The sequence below is a fragment of the Solenopsis invicta genome, chromosome 6 (assembly GCF_016802725.1).
Source record: "Solenopsis invicta isolate M01_SB chromosome 6, UNIL_Sinv_3.0, whole genome shotgun sequence".
Taxonomy (NCBI): domain Eukaryota; kingdom Metazoa; phylum Arthropoda; class Insecta; order Hymenoptera; family Formicidae; genus Solenopsis; species Solenopsis invicta.
Window position 1 is genome coordinate 7,344,433 of NC_052669.1, and position 19,203 is coordinate 7,363,635.

At 46.8% G+C, this 19,203-nt stretch overlaps 1 protein-coding gene across 3 annotated transcripts in view; it reads left to right on the top strand.

Annotated features, from left to right (window-relative positions):
• Positions 1–19,203, top strand: part of LOC105194235 (Krueppel homolog 1) — an 81,595-nt gene that overhangs the window by 19,388 nt on the left and 43,004 nt on the right. For 2 of the 3 annotated variants that reach the window (XM_026136316.2, XM_026136317.2), the window contains exon 3: positions 15,161–15,488. In XM_026136316.2, coding sequence (XP_025992101.1) covers positions 15,161–15,488 — 328 coding nt within the window. The remainder of the gene's footprint in view (positions 1–15,160; positions 15,489–19,203) is intronic. The other variant, XM_011159068.3, reaches the window with a different exon arrangement.

Consider the following 19,203-nt stretch of genomic DNA (forward strand, 5'->3'; position numbering starts at 1 on the left):
CACGAGGGCCCGGCAACGAGGGCGAGGACGGGAAGGGAAGAGGAAGGCTGTGCACCGGGAGGGACGTACGGAGGGGACGACGGAGCGCGGCGGCGATTCCGCGATCACGAGCGTCGTCGGCGTCGGTTGTACGCGCGCGGCGTGTATACATATTTATACGCGTGCGGAGTGTGAAGCACGCACGCGTGCACGTTGCGAACGCATGCGCAGGCCGACGTGTGCATGCGTGAATGCGTACACGCACGATGACTCAGAAGTTGACAAGTCCGCGCGACGAGATCGAAAGAGACCGAGTTAAGCCCAATTTTCCAGATCGGAGCTTTCGGTTCGATAGAAAAGTCGACTTTCCGCATTCATGCACAGTATAGGAAACATTCTTTGTGCGCTGAGAAAACAAATTTGTTGAAGGACTCAAATATTTACTCCGATACGTGCAATTAAATATTGAGTTGATTAAATTAAGTCTTAATTAAAAAGTTGAATGGTTGACTGAATGAGTTATACTTTCTTTTATATAACTAAAGAACTGTTTAATTAACACAATGTTTAATTGATCGTATCAGATTAGCTATTAGCTTTTTAACGAATTCTTTCCCTCGATGCGTTTATGTTAAAACTGGTCCTTAAAATTTTTATGTGTTAAATTTTTAAACATTAATGTAATGTGATTATGTTATTTAATCATTTCGTATTAATTCATATTTAACATTCTTTTAGCGCTAAAATAGCACAGTTTATGAGCGAATAAACAGATGAAAAAATATAGTTTTAAAATATAAATTCCAAGATAATAAATGAATAAAATGTGCGTGTCAACATATTATAAATATTGGTTTTACTGAAAAAATAAATTTCTACGCTCCGTTTTCAAATTGTGCCAAAATGTTACATTTTTGGGGGTTAATTTTTTACATAATATTTAAGTTACTTTCTAACTTAACATATTCATATAGTGTTAAAGTAACAAAAAAATTTGTGGACCATTTGAATCATGCGATACGTATTAACACTAGAAAGACCGTAAAAGTCAATTTGGCTCCAATTACATTTTCTCATAAATGATAAATAGAAAGAAACTAAACATATAGATAATTATGTATAACGTTTTAATATCAATGATATCAATAATTTTTGTTGTTTAAAAGTCGAAAATGCATAACTACGTACTGCGCCTTCAATAAAATATAATAATACATATACATATGTGCACATAAGTGTCAATTATGTCTAATGACAGTTTTCATCAATCTTGTATCATTGCAATTAATTTTATTATTGTTTTTTTTTGTTATTGTTTCGCATTAAACAGATAAAATCATCGACGGTTAAAAAAAGTTTTTCAAAAAATTTTGAATAAAATTGTGCGAATTCAGAGCTTTATAAAAAATACTTTTTCTCTTTACTCTTTTTTTCGTAAGCCATTAGTTTCAGAGTTAAAAAAACGTTTTATTAAAAATGATTTTTATAACAAAAATTCGGTATTGCTAAAAATTATCGTACCAATTATTTCCAAAAAACATTTTAAAGCTCAAAAAGCTCTTACGTTAAAATAGTTTTGTATAAAATTTTGTCCAATGTTTCATCAAACGGCAGCGTTTCAAAATAAAATAAAAAAAATATCAATTTTCAATTGTATATTATTTAAAAACAAGATGTAGAAACAAAATTCTCTCTCGAACACAGATTTACACCTATCCTTGCTCTTGAAAATGCGTTGAAAACTTCTTTACGATTTTTTTTTCACCGGCATATTTAACTTTTCGTGAGATGCGAGAAACACGTCAAGATATTCATTCATTTATTTAAAATTATAAAACTTGTAAATAGAATCGTAAGATAAATGCGAATATAAGAGAGCCAAATTGGTTTTAACGGTCCTTTTAGGTAGATAATTAAATAAAAAGTCATCTATAATATGATTAAATAATTTTTTGATCAAAATTAAAAACATAAGAAATAATGAAAAGCCACAAAAGGATATCGAAGCAAAATTGAAAAAAGACAGCGATTTGAATTTTACAATGAGCAAAATTGGTTAGCGTTGGTCCTCCTAACGTTAAATTTAACACAATTTTTTCAACTGTGTAAAAATATTCAGAACAAGATCCTCAAATTACAAGGATGAGAAATTATCGTTTTTTTTTCCCAATTCCGATTACCAGGCAGACTAGATATTTCGCAAATAGATCATGCGTAAATGTGCGACTAATGGTCTATGTACGGAGTATGTAAATCGCCTTATAAGTAATCTACGTAGATAAACGATAAAACGCAACCGCGGCTTTCCATTATTCGAGTTAATCAGATTGCGCATAAAGTTTAAGTGTCTCACGTGTAGACTCACCGTAGACGTCGCTGCCGCAGATTCTTCCCCTCTGGCATCGTCGTCCCGCGATCTTCTCCGGTGATCGTTACTGGCGGAGATCAACGGCACTCGAGACTGCTGGAAAGCATAAACCATGGTTACGCTGCGAAACACTCGGTCGCATAATCCGCGAGTGACGTGCGTGCGCGATTGAGTCACGCGAATTAATTTTATATTCGTTTTCGATCGCAAGTGACAAGTGCATAGCAGCTAATTGTGTAGCATCGCTTATGTCAGCTATCTTATTCTTACGACATAGCTCCGTTTGTTACGTTTGCGATCCGCGATACTTGGGGGCGGAAGCAGGGATCGAAATTCTATCGAGCGGGTTCCGCGCGCGGATTACATCACCGCCGATGGCGGGTGCATCGTCGCGCGCGAGACTCGGCGGAGGACGGCAGTGCAAAATTCAAGCGCGGGAATCGTGAGATTTATTTTTTCCGGAGCCTCTCGAGGAAACGGGAGGCTGGAGAACTATGATAAACAAATGAGACTTGGCAACGCGGCCGTCGACGACTGCAGCAGCCAAGGCCTGCCGGACTTTTATTTTTCTCTCTCTCTCTCTCTTTTCTTCTTCTTCTTTCCCCGCTTCTTTCTTTCTCTCGCTCAGACTTTCTACTCTGCCCCGCGCGTCCCGTTCGCGCCTTCTTGTTCGTTGCCTCCCGCCCCCCACCACAAAGGAGGGAGCGCGATGCAGCGGTGCAGCGGAGGCGGCGGCGGTGGAGGAAGAAGAGGCTCACACAGAGACTCTTATTTGCTTCTTTCGTTATTCCCCTTATTTTCCTCCCCGCCTGCCGCGAACGACCGCCGCTGCCTTCTTTCGCCGCTCTCTCTTTCTTCTTCTGCTATTACTTCCCTTCCACTTCCACTTGTTCCTCTTTTTCTCTCACGCATCCCCTCGCCCGACTGCAACACCGCCGCGCCGCGCCGCGCCGGCCGGCCTTTCAGCCCCTCGAACAGCAGTTTATTTTTATTGCGATGTTCTGCCCCTCCCCCTCCACCTATCTCAAACCCGCTCCTCCTCACCCCGCATCAGCGATCTCGACCGACGCTCGTGCTAGAGTTCTTTTTATCCGCGTTGCACCCGCGTTCTTTCGCGTCTTTTCTTTCCTTCCTTCTTTCTTTCTTTCTTTTCCACGGCGTGGCTCGCGTTGCCCGTGGTCAGTAATTTCGCGAAGGGGTGGCGACGAGAATGCGCGTCTCGGCCTTCGCGCGGTGGCGTCTTCTTTTTGCCGCCGCCGCCGCCGCCGCCTCTCTCTCTCTCCACCCTCCTACCCTCCTATCCGCTTTTCGTTCTTCTCTCGCTCCTTTTTTTTCCTCCGTCCCTCGCGCGCCTTTCTTATTCCTGGCGTACGCGCGCTGCTGCGGTCGCGCGATAGGGAAAAGTATTGACTGCGAACAACGCGGCACGACCGAGCGCTCCCATTGCCGCGATATATACCGGGGTATTTGCGGAGTTAATGGCCCGCTCCTTATCCGCGCGATGATCACACGATCGAGCGGCGATACCGCGATACACGTTAACGCGCGATCGAACAAACGCTGTAAATCGCTCTTAATTTAAAACGCGAGCGCCGGGCCCGGCCGCGCGTTTACTTCGACGCGCGGCGATATCCCTTCGTTCCCGCGATAAATCTCATCCTCTACCGCACGCGGAAAGGCGTATATATATCAATAATTCAATTATTTAACACGCCCAACAGTCGCGGGACATTAGTAGCGTAATCCAATGGGTTATTAGCGACGCAAAATAATTCTCGATTAGCGAGTCGGCGCTCGGATCGAACTTGTTCGGAGCGAAGTCACCGCTTCTCAACCGGTCTTATTACTAACAGTGAATTTTAATGGACTTAATTGATACGTCTCGATCTGCGCGCTTGGTATTTCTCTCTCTTCTTTATGTGCGCTCACGTATGAAAAACGAGAGGGCAGAAATGCGAAAAATATATTAATGAAATCACGCGATTTATTTTTACGCAATACCTTTAATAACGCGTTCGAAACACCGCGACCCGAGCGGATTCCGAATGCGATATCTCGATCGTCTTGTATTACCCGATATCTCCGATACACTTTCTCCACGGCTACTTTACTATACCGCCACACGCTGCGCAGCTCGCTCAAGCTCGTTGCAATTCTCTTTTTCTCTCTCTCTCTCTCTCTTTCATTTTTCCACAACTCCGTCGCGGTGCTGTTTAACAACTTTATTATTACGAGATTTACTGTACGATCGCTCATATTCTGATTGGAATATTCTGATCACGACTATAACTTTCGTGTACACACTGAAAAAGAAAAACGTTTGGTAATTGCTACACATTGAGCGAAATAATATCAATTAAGTGTTCAGTTGATATAAATAGAATATATTTTGTTTTCTAAATATTTAATAAGTATTATCAAACATAGCAGTACAACCAGTCGTTTGTAATATTTATTGAATATTTAAATAAGTAGTTTTTGGTTTTTTATCACGCAACATTTGATAGCTATTACTAAGCTCTTTTCACCGTTCACGCGGACTGATATAAAAATGTAGATACGTTCTAAATTATTTCATTCATATTATATATAGTAAGTCAGAGACTTACTACATCATAACTTATTATTTTTTTAGTATTTATTCGAAAGTAAAACATTGAACATTGGCAACGAAGCAGACCCGAATAATGTAGCGCAAACGGAAATATTTTAAACAGATACCCAAAAGTATGGATTGTAAAAAAAAGAAATATAATATAACGAGAATATTTTCACAGACTAAAAACACGTTAGCAAAATATTTATGTATTTGGCAATACGTTCGTCTTGCGAAATGCCATTCCCCTCTTCTTTTAATATTCGCGTAGATAACTTTTTTCCACATTTTTTTATCCGTCTCGTTAAGTCGACCTTCGTCTAGCAGAGAACGGAGATCTCGCCGATGCGGATAATCCGATTGAAAGTTTCGGCCCAGGAACAACTTTCGGGACTTTTGCAATCCCTCTCTCGCGTCCATCGCTCGAAAGAGAGAAGGAAAAAAAAGATTAGCCGGAGAAAGAGACACGGCGGTGTCACGTGTTCTCTTCTTCCGGCCCCATTGAAGATTCTCACGAACACGCACACACGCGCGCGCGTGTGGCCAGCGCCTTATCGCGACGCGTCACTGATAAAGCAGCCATGATGGATAGGCGAAGAGTCTCCTCCGCAGACTCCGCCCTGTTTTTTTCTCTCTCTCCTCTCTAGGCGGACGCGCTTTTAGCACGCACTTTTCTACGCCGTTAACCTTCGCGACTCCACGCCCAAAATAAATCGCCCAAGGCAGGGAAGAACATGGCGAATGCGTGACGAAAGAAATCCATTGGGAACCAAAAGTTCCATTTCGATCGATCGATCGGCGACTAAATATCATTGTGAATATTATAACGCGCAGTTAATATGCATGAACAACTAATAGGATTTAGTGATAATTAATTATAATTAATTAAATTCTTTGATATTTAAGTCAAGAGGAAATTTGTACCATTTGAATTTAAACGTGGGACACAATAATTTATAAAATGGGAAATCGAGAATATAAGTATACTTGTAAATGCAACGAACAGCACTTTTAACAGGATTATAATTTATAAAGACGGATGAGAACCGTTATCGAAGCTGCTAATTAACGAATTACGAAGACGATTCACGTGCCTTTGCGAAATCGATCGGGAGCGCGCTCGCTTCCGAATCCTCGTGCATTTTTATCCCGATATCGACCAGTTCGTTATCTCCGCACATTTCATTAGATGTATGCATCATGCACGAGTGGCGGAATGATTGGTAAGGTGCCAGGAATTGAATGGCTCACTTCACCGTGTGCGAGCTTATTTCTGATAGCCCGAAAGGCCGGTGGCATGTAGTCCTTAAATTAGTCCAAAATTATTCGGCGTGATTCGCAATTAATTAAAGCTTAATATCAGACTTACCACTCGGAAATTAGCCGTAATCGGATAATCAATATCTGTTATTAATATATATTATACTATATAATGGAATATTATAACATATGTAAAAGCAGGAGAGAAAGAGTGGGGGAGAGAGAATTACATCCTCCCCCGGAACCCTTCCGCCACGAAACCATCCCATCGAATCTGCAAAGGTCGATGCTTCCGCGGCAAGACGCAACTCAAATTATCCCCTATGCACGTAATTTGACGGTAATTTCCGCGTCCCCTAATTCTGCTAGCGTACCGCTCGCGGTGCGGATGCGTCACCCTCCGAAACCGACTTCCTCGTCGTGCGAGTTTCGAGCGAGAAAGAAAGAGAGAGAGAGTCGCGTGGGCGGGAGAGGCAACAGGGCAAGAGGGACAGACGACTTAACGGAGGAGGATCATTATCTTCGCGATGACACGGAGAAAAATGCGCGAGTAGAGACGAGTGGAAAAATCCATCGGGTCGAGGATGACACCTCGATCGGCGCGCACACTTCCTGAACCGGCCGGATCGTCCCCCTCTCGCTCTGCCGCGTTCGCACGCCGCGCGAACGCGTATGTGCGCCTTTCTCTCTCGTTTTCCTCTCTCTGGTCGCGCGCCCGCGAGCGAGCAGAGGGTGGAGGAAGAGAAGTAACGGCGACGGTGGAGTAGAAGCGGGCACGAGGACAAGGCGGCCAGCCAGGAGAGGCAGGAGGCGAGGAGGAGAAGGACGCGTATGACGAGGAGTCGCGGCGGCAGCGGCGGCAAGCAGGCAGGCAGGCAGGCAGGCAGGCAGGCAGGAGGCAGCAGAGCAGGGGGGCCAAGCTAGCGAAGGGGGGTTGCGTGAAAGAGAAGAGATAGCTCGCGTAAAGCGGCGGTAAAGCTGTGCGGGCGCGATTGGCCGTTTCCGTCGTGTCGCTCGTACCGATTGGCGAGTCCGCTTTCCCCCCCGGAATATATCGTGTTATTTCAATCGATATCTCTTCGAGTAGCCAACGACGGATTTTTCGTTCACCGCGGTCGCCTTATCAGCGCGCCTTTCCACCGCGCGCGCTGACGGCGCTTTTTTCCTCCATCGTCCCCCGTTTAGCACACGCACGCACGGACGGCGGACGGAGACCAAGAAATCGCCGTGTCCCCCCCTTTGAGCTGGTTTAGTTCGCGAGAGACGCCGCACGCTCGCGTACAGCGCTACGTCCGCGCTTCTGCATCCGGTCCTTCTACCCGCGCGAGTCTACCCCCGGTGCATATAAAAAAACCCGGACGGAAAAAGTGATAGTTTCTTGGCGAACGTCGTGGTTTGTCTCCTGGACCTCCTCGGATATCTCTCGTCGCGCGGGCCCCCGTACTACCTTGGCCCGCGGTCTATCCAGCCGCCGCCGCCGCCGTCGCCGCCGCCGCCGCCGCCGCCTTCGCCGTAGTCGCCGTCGCACACAGTATCCGCTCGCAACGAAAGTAGTACGATACCGCGTGTGGACTCAGCAAGATTGTCGAAATCTGAAGAAACTCGAGACGAACGTGCCGACCGCTCGCGCTGGGCCTCGCAAAACAAGAGAATCCAGTTGATCAACCGTGAACGCGCGTGATAAATCATTGGGGAACGAGAGGACAAACCTAGAGGCTATCGCTTAACTCGACGACTAAAAAAAAAGGGGGAGAAAAAGATTTGGATGGAATAGTGAATTAAGCAGAGAATTAACGAAGAAATCGTCCTCTCGATCGGTCGCCGAAGCGACTGATAGCTTTCGGCGCCAAGGACTTTGTTCGCGAGTGCAAGGCCGTGGCACGTGCTTACGCAATCATCAGCGGTACCGTTGCGCAAAGGATGATGATCGGTCGAGCGTCGGGTCGATCGGGGTAAGGTCCGCCGTTCGCCAACGAGCGTGCCACGAGCGGACCTAACCGTCGCCGTGTCCCTCATCAAAGGGAATCGTAACGAGAGTTAATGAGGAGGTCCGACGATCGTCGTCGGGCTTTACATCGGTCTACCGCTTGCGCAACACCCATGGAGCAGCGTGCGAGCATTAATTGGCCGATCGGGAAAGTAATCGCGGCGAACGACAGACGATATCTTTCACACGCGCCGCTGTAAAACAAAGAGAAATCATGGGGTTCCGTAAACGCATGCGAAGGCAGTCGCTATCGTTCCTTCACGCGGCGATTTCCCCATTCTCGATTACGTAAGGCCCCGTCGAGATCGGAGAGGCCCCGCCTCGCCCCGTTGAGACGTGAAACGCTAACGCGCGCACAATGAGGAGCCGCCGTTTGGGAAAAAGATCGGCGGGTGAGATTGATCGGAACAATGGCGATCGAAGAGCCAGTCCGCACGCACCGCGTTCGCGGTGGACCAACATTACGCGAGCGTAACGGTCAACAGTCTGTGTTCAGCTAGTCAGGGATCAAACGCCGTAGATCTTACGGTCGTCGGCTCGACCAAGACCCATTCTAGTCGTATATACTACCCTGTGTGGAAAGCTACCCTCTGTGAACTTGATAACAATAGCGGTTTACATGTGAACTTATTCTTTTTATCGTACATATATATATACATATAATATAAATCTACGTTTCTTTAATCGCGACGTAAACTCGGAAGTCACGTGTTACGAGCGGCAACGAAGGGACATTCCCGCGCGCGCGGGAACAGCCCGGGACGCGACTTTGAATTCCGTATCGAGTGGTCGAGGAGCGCGCGAGTGCTCGCGATCATGCCGGCTGCAGTGCCGGGGCCTTTCGTGTCGTTGCGCGTGGATCGGAGCGGGTGGGACTCTTCAGGTTGCGTGCTCGAGATTCTTCCGTGAAGATGTATGGCACCAATGAAAGCCACGGGCCGAACCACGGGCCTTGGACACCGCCCCCCGCGCCCCAACCGCTCCCGCCGCAAGCCCAGCATCAAAACCATCCCCGACCTCACCCCCACAACCATCCGCCGAGCCACCCACCGTACGTACCGCCGGCGTATCAGCATCCTCATCACCACTTGCCGCCCCAGGTAATTATTGATGGATATATTCCACGGCTAGTTTGAGGCCGAGGATCGAAAATTCACGCCAGGAGAGCGTCGACCACGTGGCGCCAAGAGAGAACTTATCCCGAGGGGAGTTTGTCACTACCACCGAAAGGTAGTCGTTAGCCTTCGTCTAGTGTGGGGTAGGCCGGTGAGAAAAAGAACCGGGCAGGTCGCAAGACCGCGCAATAACAATCTATTGATCGCTTTTCATCTTTATTTCGCGTTAATAAAATGTTGAATAATAATAATATGATGCTAACAAAAATCAACTGTTGAAAAATAATATCGGGATAAAAAAGAAATCGCAGGTGGACCCGTTTAAAATAAATCAGTGTGTCGTGCACGAATTGTTAATTGACAGGGAAAACTATAAGCAGTTTATGGCGGATATAGATAGCGTATAATTATCCCTAGATGTATTTAATCTGACGATTAATCATAAGGTGGTGATCGCTGCATGATGACCGTTTATTAAATTATCTACGTGATTCGAGTTATGGTTATACCGGCAGGAGTGTCTTTACTCGTTGTTAAACGAGGGTGTTCGCCAGACAATCGTCGTGCGATCGAAACGCAAACCCGTTTTGTACCTAGCCGCTACTGTACAATCTTCGACCGTTCAGATCTCTCGTCTTTAAGGTGTCACGTGTCACGCTAAAATCACTTCCACACGACGAGCGTTTTAGATATTTCTGAAAATATCGACGTGACAGGGGCGGCCAAAAACGCCCGTTAATAATTAACACCTTCGAGAAGCCGCGCTAAAAATGACCGTTGCATATTTGATCGCTTTCCTGGAAGTTGGCGTCGTAAAACTTTCGGATTGAAATTGTTTTTTCGCAGTCGCGAAAGTAGACGTCTCTCGCTCTTCCCGCCTCGCGCCGTTGTCCCCGATTAGTTTCCCGATGGAAATTGCGACCCTGTATCCATTATATCGTCGAGTCATACGAACCGAGTCGAATATAGCGTTACCAACGACGTCGAGACAAGACCGCAAGGCCGGCCAATCATTGATAGACTTTCGCTCGATCGCCGATATTCGCTTGGCAATCCTGCACTCTTGACATTGGGCTCGGCTAGCGCTATCCCGCCGACGCACATTAATACGATCAATAGCCCGCTATCGCGCGATCTCGCGGTCTGCACGTCTCTTTTTTTTCTTTTCTTTTCTTTAACCGGCCTACCCCACACAAGTTGGAGGATAACGACTACCTTTCGGCATCCTTAATTTCGATGTGCCGCGTCGTGTTATTTGATCCTATCCGCCGACGCGAAACAGGAAGCCCGATTTTGCCTACCGTATATAACAGAAGGAAATAAAAGGAAAGAGAATTGATGTTTACAGCAATTTTATCAAAATTTCACTTTCATATTTCTATAATATTTAGTAAAATGTATTCTCTTTTTTCTCCATTTTCTTTTTTACAAAATAAAAAATTCTTGTTTGTGTGTGACTTTTACTACGCCCAATTACGGCAATTTCTTTTTTATTTAGAAATATCATAGACAAATACATTTAATCACTCAATAACTAATTGGATAAAAAAACTACTCTCAATGACACATAATAGATAAATGAGAGAACGTCGAGATTGGAGCATCTCTGTATTCGACTGTAAAATTAGACAGATGCAAGAAGTAGCTGGAAGGAGGAGGAGGAGGAGAAGGGGGAGGGGGAATAGCGAGACAGGACAGACCGCAGGAATCGGTTCCGCGGAAATCAAATCGCCAGGTACTCCTTTTTAAGCAGCTGATCGGCGAACGATTGTCCGTGCTGACCGGAAACGGACAACATACCTCGCGGAGGATCAACGTGCAACGATTCAGGCGGATTAAAGCTGACAATTATAGGGAAGGGCGGGAGGGAGGGCGGGTGATGGTGTTCTCCCCTTTTCCTTTATATTACAGTATACACTATCCGCGGCGGTAGTTTAGATAGATAGGTGGGTAGGTAGGTCCGCGAATGAGTCAGGTCATGCTAGGTTAGATTGGACGTTGTCTCCGTACACGTATGCACTCACGTATGCGTACGCTATACACACGCACACGCGTGCACGCGTACACGGACAACGATATACCATATGTGAGCTGCCGCTGCACGGCCAGCGTGCGTGGGTGGACGGAGGGCACCGCGTGTGCGTGTGGGTGTACGTATGTGTGCGCGCGTGAAGAGAAGGCATATGGTCAGCAGGTGAGACCTTCGCTTTGTATTCCAAGTGTATAAAGTAGCCCACTTGGAGTGGCCCGACGTTACTCACGGACGTAACTCACGGTAAAAGGGGGAGAGAGAGAAAGACGGGGGAAAAAAGGGAAGAAAGGGTTGCACGCCGGCTCCTCCTGGAAATGCTAACGATCCCTTCGAGCATCAGCATCAGAAGGAGATCTGCCGACACGAGGTACGAAACATCCGTCGCGATTCGAATAGCAGGAAAAACGGGGTCGTGCATTTTTCATGCGAGAATCCCGCGACGAGTCGCCTCGGCGACGCAATTGTGTCAAAGATGACTCGTCGAAATAAAACAGATACGAAATAAGAGACGAAACAGACCTTTATCGCGCGTTAATAAATCACACGAGGCGAGAGAAAATAGTCGCGGTCCTTCTTTGCTAAATTTTGCTACATTCGGGAAAGAGCGTGGATAGAGTTTAATAAGCGATCCGAGAGTTAATAAAAAATGGCAGACAAGGGAGACAGACGGAAAAAATATGAAATATCGCAAAGGGTAAAGAGGACGGGCGGGACGAGTAGAGTCGTCGGAACGAGAGATGCTCCTAAGGAAATACAGTCGGTGTCATTTGATATATTTTTCCATTATTAAGGACATTAAGCCGGCGGCCCGCGGGCCAACTCTCTTCTTTCCGTTTTCTTCTTCCTCTTTACATTTCTCCTCGCGGGCCCCGGCGCGACCGCGACTTCTCTCCTTCTCTGTCTTTTTTTTCCCGCGGCTGGCGACGGCGATAAATCAGAAAAAAAGATTCAAACCGCCAGTATGGTCGGGCGTCGGGACGCAATTTTCCGTCTGCCAGGAGATAAAAATTTGATTAATGACCGCGTAGTTTTGAAATTTAAGAAAAGCGCGGCATCCTTCGCCGAACTCCGGCGAAAAACTTTCGCGGAGAATAATAGCCGACATTGTTCGTATGTCGATGCCGTCAAAATCTCGTGACCGTCTCGTTATAACGAGAACCGTTAAAAAAATAATGACACTTCTGCAGTTTGATTATAATTTAATAACTATAATTCAATACGTTAAAAATTAAAGAACTTTTATCGAAATTATGTGAACTTCATTGCATAATGCATTTGAACGTGAGTACATGTGAAGAGAATCGATAATTACACGAGTATGCAAAGGTAGGAGTCCTTTGATCGACGAAACGTCTTACATCCGAAGTTTAAAGAAATCTCGGCGGGACGCGCTCGAGACAGTCGTTAAAAATTCGGGATGCGATTCTGCCACGGCGTCAAACCGTTTTTTTCACGAACCCTTCTATTACTCCCGGCTCCTGGTTAATCATCGTGAAAGTCCGTTCACGAAGGGGCAAAGAATTCGAAAGGGAAAAGCCGTGTTGGCAAGCAATTACTCCTTAAAATTATCGAACAAGCGGATTGAGATTGCACAACTCGAATATACAAAAATATCCTCGATTATACGTGCAGACGCATTTTTTTTCTAGCTCTACTTCCTTCATACGAATTAAAGCGATTATACTAATGCATATATTATCTCTGCCACGTATGTTTAATATATTATATTTCTGAAGACATCAATACAATTTTTTAATATCTCTCGTATTCCACGAAATCGATGCGAACGCATCCCCCAATGTTCAGGAGGTATCGATGTATCGTTTGTGTACATCGATTAAACGCAGCCGTGGCATTCGTAACATTTTCCCCGCCCCCTTGGGTGCCGCAGAACAGGAGCAATTTCATTCAAATCGGTGACGAACAACAGCCGGCCGGCCGACCGTGTCCGGGCGGAGGTAGAAAAAGGCGAGGAAAAAGGCGCGGAATAAAATCGCGTCGGGCAGCCTCTCCCTCTCCCACGGGGATTAAAGAGTCCAGGAATGCCCAACGAGCGCCGGAGAGATCGTCGTCACCCCGTCAAGTATCCGCAGTCACGTCGAACGACGTACGGAAGGGTTAGGGGGGGAGGGAGGGTTGAACTCGCGGAAACTTGAGAACCCCCGGTGACAATTTCAATTCTCTCTTCGTCCCGCCCGACCGCCCCTCTCGCTCTCACGGAGCCCAGCGCGCTCCTCTCTCGTCGCGAAAAGGGGTGACCTAAGATTCTTAAAACTTCTCACGAGATTTTTCGATTTTAATTACAGTTTTAACATATTTTAATAAAATCCTCCGCCGTCTTCGCGAGTCCATCCGTCCATCTCCTTGCTCGACTCCTCTCCTCCTCGCCACCGTCTCCTCTTTAATTCCGCCAAGTTTTCGGCCCTTCTATTACCTCGCGCCGAACCCTACTCACCCGACCACTCTTGCCGCGGACTGTACAGCCTTTAACGTTAACCCTTTCGTTCGTTCACCTACACCCACACTCGCGGTACTGGCGCAACACCTGTTCCTCGAACGAGGAGAACCCGAAATTGAACGTTCCTCCGCCGCTCTATCAGTTTCGGTTTCTTCCTCACGGCGTTCGGGAAGAGCCGGCGCGACGTAGCAATTGAACCGCTCTCGTATGCATCGCCGCGCCGCGCCGCGCGACTCTTTCTCTCTGCATGCGCGAACGTGATTTTCCGACCGATTCCTCTCCCGAGATTCTCGCCATTGTGTCTCGAGATCGATGGAAGCGAAGCCGATAATAAACTGTAAGCAGCTAAGCGTCAAAGTAATCATCCACAAAACTGACAGACGTCAAACGTTCAGAGACACGTGATATATAGATCGAATGTAAACGTATGCGTATCACAGACGTACGTCAAATGTTTTGCAACGACTGTAAAATTACGCGTCTCGATCGCGTCGCGTTCGCGTGAAACACACGCGCGCTATATAACGATAATCTAAATCAGGCCGAGAACGAGCTAAGTTACAAATTTCGTCGGGCTCCAAGTTCTCACGCTGCTTTCAGAATCGGAGCTTATAGTATCGGTCAGTAGGTCAAGTTGCACCGCACCTTCGTTCCGCGATTATAAACGTTGGCTCTCGGCCTTGCAGTACCACGACCTTGGTAACTTCTAATCGCCAAGTTCAACCATCACTACGACTCGGATTAGATGATATATAACGCCGCGATATGTTTTCGTGCGTCTTTCTCGGCTCGCGGCAGTGCTACAGTTTAACCTTAATATATTTGTAAAAACTAGCGCAAACAAGAGAGATACGAGGATCGATCGAACCGCGCGTGTACTGCAATCTGTGCCGAAACTGCGAAAAGGATATTGTATCTTGGAACAACGTCACTTTTTCGTTTTTAACGATGATTGCGAGATTCTTTTTTTCGATTTAAATATTTAAAAAAATTTCAAATATTTATTACAGAATATAAATAATGTAAAATTGAATTTTTTAATTGAACTTATTCCTGACTTCTCGACTAAACGACTTTTTATGTACATTGAGAAAGATCAGGTCCACAATACGATATTCCTTATTTTGAGGTTTCCTCGCCTCGCGTATATTTCTCAATAATAAATACTTTTCAAGAGTTCAAAGATGCATCGCATTTTAAAGCTTTTAGTAAAACGATCGATATCTCAGGAGGCGAGGTGGCTTCCCTTCAGTTTCGGCAATGCGAAAGCGATGGCGATCGACTAGGAAATATACGGCGGTCAGAGTCGATCTGCCATCCCCCATTGCTCGGCGAAAAGTACAGCGTACCAACTAACCCCGGCAGTTCTTCTCGCAGATCTTCATGCACAAGAGCGCGATGCAGATGCACGCGAGGGAGCTGAGCGCGGGTGCACTGACGAGGCCCGGCGGCGGCGTCGCCGGCGGCCTGGCCGGTCTGGGTGTCGGGGTCGGCGTCGGACCGGGTGGCATGATCGCCGGCAACGAAGTTAAGCCGCACCAGTGCCAGCAGTGCCTCAAATCGTTCTCCAGCAACCACCAGCTCGTGCAGCACATCAGGGTCCACACCGGCGAGAAGCCGTACAAGTGCAGCTACTGCGACCGCAGGTTCAAGCAGCTCAGCCACGTGCAGCAGCACACACGACTGCATACGGGTGAGTGGCTCTCTTGTTGTTGTTAACGACATCGGGTCGGTGCGCGAGCTTTTTCTTCGATTACGCTCGATTAAAGTCGACCACCGCGTAATCGGCACCGCCCGATAAATTAATGCAGAATAATACGCGTTAAGCCCTGCTACCCCACCACACAACGCTGCCCAGGGCTCGTAGTCGTTATAGAACTCGCGCCGAGTTATTGGTCAATAAATTAGTGCACGAATATATATTGCTGTTATAGTAAATTCTATGAATACTATATCGTCCGGGCTATAGCCAATAATCAATAAATTAATATGCAGTTATTGTCTGTACGGGCAATCATGCGTCCCGATTGTGACTAACTTCAATGCGCGCCGGTGTGAAATTGCTTTGTGCATGCAACATGCGTGCAAGTAAAATATTCCTACGCTCTCGTAGTTACGGTTGAACGAACGAACGAACGAACGAACGAACGAATGAACGAACGAATGCATTCCTATCGCCCCGCGTACTGCTCTTTCGCGCCCCGCGAGGCTTTCGATATTTGGATAACGATGCATCCGCGATGTAGCCGCGCAGAAGCTCCGCGACTAAAATAACATCGACCAGGCCGGGCACGAAGGATTTGCAATAATGAGAAAACCCGATCTGGCTGCAAAGGCAAGCGAGCGGGTCGCGTCCGGGTAGAAAGAATTTCATTAAGGGATGAGCGTAGTCACTCGGAAGGTATTAGCCTCGCAAGCGAACGGAACGGTCAGCGCGCGCGCCGCGCCACGACTACTGCTGGCCCCTTGGAAAAATCTCTCGTTGACCTTAACGAAGATTTGCTTTGGCGAGGCAGGGATAAAAAAAGGAAAAAAAAACAAAGACGCCCCGCGTCGGGTATTCGAGCTATTTAATCGAATCGTCCGAATCGGTTCGGAGCGAGAGATACGAAACCCCCAGAAGAAAGGTTCGTTGACAAAGTAAACGGATCCTCGAGCGTTTTCTTCATCGACGTAACGGATGTCGTATCGTTTTGCGACGAATCGACCTGCGCGATGCAGATCCGCGGATGTGTTTTGACGTGATACTCGAGAGGAGTAGTCAGTAAACGCAGACGGATTGACGAGAATATCTGGTATAACTTGATTTTCCATGTTCATGCTTATCTTTTTATTTCCACGTCGCGCACCGTTTCGGTCGAGTTTGTCGTATCTTAAAACCGTAAATAGAGTCAAAAGAAAGACTCGCATTGATTTTAGCCAGCCCATCTCTCGACCTCCCGTCTTCTTGTTGCACCACAGCTCGCTTTCTCTCTCTTTCTCTCCCTCTTTCTCCCCCTCTCGCTATCAATCTCTTTCTCTCGCTCTCTGTTGCGACCACCCACGACCAAATAACTACTGCTCAGCCACCCCTTACATTAATAACCGCCCTTCCCCACATATCCTACCCTTCGTCATCGTCCTCCTCCGCAGGGTGGTGCTCGAGTTGGGCGTGTATATGCGCGTACGTAAAGGGTCGCTTTGGATTTCTACACTTCTACCGATAAAATGTTTTAAATGCACCCGTATGTGCAGCCCCCGACCTCGATTGCATCGAGGGAGAGGGTGCAAACCTTGCAATGGTATCTCGTGACGAGCTGCAAGCGCTCGGAGCCAAGTTTAGCCGCGAATCGAAATATTTCTATTTTTGAACGTCTTAAGGAGAAATGATTGGACGGTGCAAAATTTATATCCATACAACATGCAAACTCAACGAGCTTGTTGACTTCCTGTAAATCATAAATGTTACTTCTTGCCGAACAAGCACCTGATAATTTGTATTAGTTAATTTTAAATAGCAATTTTAATCGCAATTTTACTCTCTCTCTCTCTCTCTTTTATATATATATATTTATTTATTTATTTACTCATTCATTTATTGCTATCCTTATAATTCTTTCATTAGTATGTTATTTTAAAATAAATGTAAAAGTTTAAATGTAGAAACACAAAAATATTGAAAGTATGGAATGCGTTCACTAGATTATACTTTGCAACTTTATTTTAAAATAAAAATTATAAAATTATATTTATATAATTTTCCGTTAATTTTATTTAACGGTACTTCTTGCGGCGTAAGATCACGTATATAAATACAAATATAAATGCATTTATAAATCGGAATAACAATAATATGTTAGTACGTACTAATTAATATCGAAGTAATGCGAATGCAAAGCGGCATACTCGGAAACCGCGTGCATTTTTGCAACGAAACAATCCCGTTATAGCGTTTGCACCGCGTATTGATTTCTCATTTCGATGAAATTCTGGCGCGGCGGGGCACGCGGCGATTGGTCGTTCGCTTTCAAAAATCGGCGGGAATTCGCCGGCGTGCCGACGTACCCCCTTCCTCTTCCCCACCCGTCGTTCCAACGCTCCGCAAATATGCACACGAGTTACATCGTTCGCGCGCATATATGCACGCGTGTCTATATATTATACATATAATTCATTAACCGAAATTTACACGCGAGAACGCACGGCTGGTAAAACCCATGGGGTGGGAGAGCGAAACGAAAGAACGGATACGGTGGAGGGAGAGCAGGCGGCACGGAGAATATAATATCGACGAGTGTCCACGATATCGATAGCTGGTCAATATCTGTAGCCTAGACAAATACCTGGCGAGGGTGCGGAGTGCGAGGGAGAAAGAGAGAGAGAGAGAGAGAGAGAGAGAGAGAACGAGAACGAGGGTGAGCGAGTCCGTTCACCCCCTCTCGCACGAGCGACGCGCAAGGATGACCAAACGGCCGAGCCAATGAGGGTCCGGCTCGCCCCACCGGGGCTGCCGCGTGCGAAAAAGCGCGGGAATTTTTCGATCGCCCGATCGCTCAATAATGGAACCGAAGTTACGTGCCGCCACCGTCGCAAGCGCACACGACCGCGCGAGCGCGTGAACGCGCTCGTATATATATTCACACACTTATATGCAACATACACATACGCACGCATGTGTGCACACGTGTATCCGTGAGCGTATGCGACGATCAGGATGCACTCAGAGAGAGAGAAAGAGAGAGAGAGAGAGAGAGAAACAGAGAAGGGAGAGAGGAAGAGAGAGAAGGACAGATAGAGTCCGTGCAGGCCAGAGGCTACCAAAGATTATCCCTTCGGTAGCGGCAAAACTCAATTTCCCGGCCAAAATCTAATGATCGACCGCCCTACGCGTCAGGGACTAATCGGTTTTCCCGGAGCCGCTAACTAGGTGCGTGTGTTGGCTGCGAAAATCGCCGCTCGAAAAGCGGCGCAGATAGGATGGCGCGGAACAATCTCAAAGGACCGCGGGATTGCGATTGTTAAACGCTACGAAAGCCGCCCGTAATCTGGGCGTCCATTTGGTAACATCTATGACCTAATGATCCGTCTATGAGCGTAATCCGCGCTATGAAAGACGCCGATGCGTAATGGCCACGTTACGATAACACATCGGTATTCGCCCCCGAGCGACTACGCAGCTACGTACTCTCATTGGATGTAATTTGTAAAGGATTCCCGCGGAACGGAGCACGCGATTTCGCGTCCATCGAAAGAGGACCATGAGGCGCGTTAAGAAAAGGGAGACTCTAGCCTGCCGCCCTGCTGAAAGGGCGTCGCCGCGCGGCGACGATGATAGCGGTGCTTGAAAAAAGGAGCACGTTCTGCCGAAGAAATTGACCGGACAATTTTAAAGCCCACTTAATACTGCGAAAAATTGCCGTTTCGTCGGC